General features: G+C 51.4%; 1 protein-coding gene across 1 annotated transcript in view; it reads right to left on the reverse strand.

Annotated features, from left to right (window-relative positions):
- The window catches only part of rnf168 (ring finger protein 168), a 7,484-nt gene extending 5,918 nt beyond the window's left edge, over positions 1 to 1,566 (reverse strand). Inside the window, exons 1-3 of the mRNA XM_085429144.1 lie at positions 1,269 to 1,566; positions 824 to 1,012; positions 135 to 333 (exon numbers count right to left, since the gene is read on the reverse strand). Coding sequence (XP_085285270.1) covers positions 135 to 333; positions 824 to 970 — 346 coding nt within the window. The 5' untranslated portion in view covers positions 971 to 1,012; positions 1,269 to 1,566. The remainder of the gene's footprint in view (positions 1 to 134; positions 334 to 823; positions 1,013 to 1,268) is intronic.
- Between the last annotated feature and the right edge of the window lie 481 nt (positions 1,567 to 2,047).

Consider the following 2,047-nt stretch of genomic DNA (forward strand, 5'->3'; position numbering starts at 1 on the left):
TTCAGAGTAATCCTTTTTCTGAGCTTCCGTCAAACATGCTGTTTGCCCCTCACCCTTTACAAAAGCAGTACCTTTTCTGATTGGCTGCCCCTCACAAACTGCAGTTTTGAGCCAAAAATTTGTGTCCGCGTTACCTGAGTGGGGGTCCTCGGCCTCACCCTGCCCGCTGAGGTGATGCTCGCACTGTCGGGGGAAGCAGGTTTGGATCCGCCTCCACAGTGTCTCGTTCACTAGCGTGTTGTTCCTGCTGTGTAACCTAGCCCAGGTGGAAACCCTCTTCCTGCACATGGGACAGCACAGCGTGGCTTTATCCACCGACTCCAGGAAGCACACCTGCACAGGTACACACACAGTCAGGCCCAGTTCTGCCGGAGCGCCCTGAGGAGAAGTCATATGACTGTAATGTGTGAGGTCAGGCTGAAGGTGCTGGCATCCAGCAGACCTTTGACCTCTGACATGAAGATCAGCTCAGGAGGCTAAACGCCATCAGTCCAGTCACTGATTGGCCATTTAATTGGCTGCTGTTGGCCTGTTCAGGTTAGAATGCAGGTGTGTGACTGGTGGAACTGAAGCAGAAGGAGCTGAAGCTCTCATCGGGTCAGTTATAATTCACTTTATTTAAAACCACGTCTTCAGTCACAGGAAATGAATAAGCCTGATGATGTCATTCAAGGACAAAACGGAAACACACACACACAAAAAAGGTCCTGACTACTGCGACACACGCACGCACACCCCCTAACCTGTCTGTGCACACACCTGCTGGTCGTGCAGGTAACTTAACACACCTGAGCTACACGCACTCATTGTGTGTGCGTGTTACCTTGCAGAAGGTGTGTGTGCAGGGCAGTGTGACGGGCTCCATGAAGACCTCGAGGCAGACGGGACACAGACAGTCTTCTTTGGACAGCGTAGTCTCCTGGCCCCGCCCCCCTACGTCCGAGCCCTCAACCTCTGACGCCGGAGACATCTTCCTCCTCCTCTTAGACGTTACAGCTCAGCAAGGAAGGACCTAAACAAAGAGGAACTCAGTGAGACAGGTAGTGCTGTACTTCCTCTCTCCAGGATTGAGCTGTCAAAGGAAACGTACTCGATTACTGCTCAATACTCCCCCCCTGTGGCAGCTAGAGCCCGCTGCTGACCTCTGACCCCAAGGTCCGCGAGCCAGTAAACAATCCATTCCTACAACAGCACCTAACGGGGTCAAAGTTAAGCTAGCTCAGGTGTCTGTGTTTCGGAAGTATGCCGTCACGATTACTTGGACTCACCTGAGCAGCCGGGCCGTTTAAAGCTTCCGTTGACGCTGACGTTAGCTTCGTGTTATGTCCGAACTAGCAGCGGTTCGTTGGCGGATTAAACCGCGGAAAAAACAGCGCCAAACTTATTTTTTCACCCCGGAAACAAACGGGGCTCATGGGAAACTGCCACGCTTTACCTGAAACCAACGGCTGCACGAAGACTGTCTGAGTTTGCCGGAGTTTAACCGACTTTACTGCAGCTAACCAGCTAGCACTGAACACCCGCGTGAACAGGCTGTTGGCACAATGCGCATGCGCTTTGGACCAAACAATTTTCCCTCCCTCTCTCGTCGCTTTAGTCTTCTTCTTCTTCGTGGATTAACCCAATTCTCACGGAGCGCCCCCTGCTGTTCACAGCTCTACAAGCTCAGCGGTTTACTGTAAATAACGTACACAAACCAGAGATACCGCAGCGAACCCATAATAGAATAGCCTTTTTTGTCATTGTACATGTATTTCAAGTGTGGGTGCTCCACACCGACTGTGCATGGAATAAAAATATAATAAGTAAGACATCAGTAATTAATTACAGACAAGAGGAGTGTTTGTTTACAGTTTGAATGGCCCAGGTGAATAAGCTGTTTGTGAGTCTGCAGGTGTGGGACCAGACTGACCTGAGTGCCGTCAGGTGGTGAGCAGGGTGCGAGGGGTCAGCTGTGATGGACCTGGCGATGGTCCCAAGGGGTATCAGAGGGCAGCCATTAATTGTTTTGGGCAGTCTTTAGCAGAGGTGTGGACTCGAGTCACAT

The sequence above is a fragment of the Rhamphochromis longiceps genome, linkage group LG14 (genome assembly GCF_057381845.1).
Source record: "Rhamphochromis longiceps isolate RC_006_pf linkage group LG14, R_longiceps_female_GT1.1, whole genome shotgun sequence".
NCBI lineage: Eukaryota > Metazoa > Chordata > Actinopteri > Cichliformes > Cichlidae > Rhamphochromis > Rhamphochromis longiceps.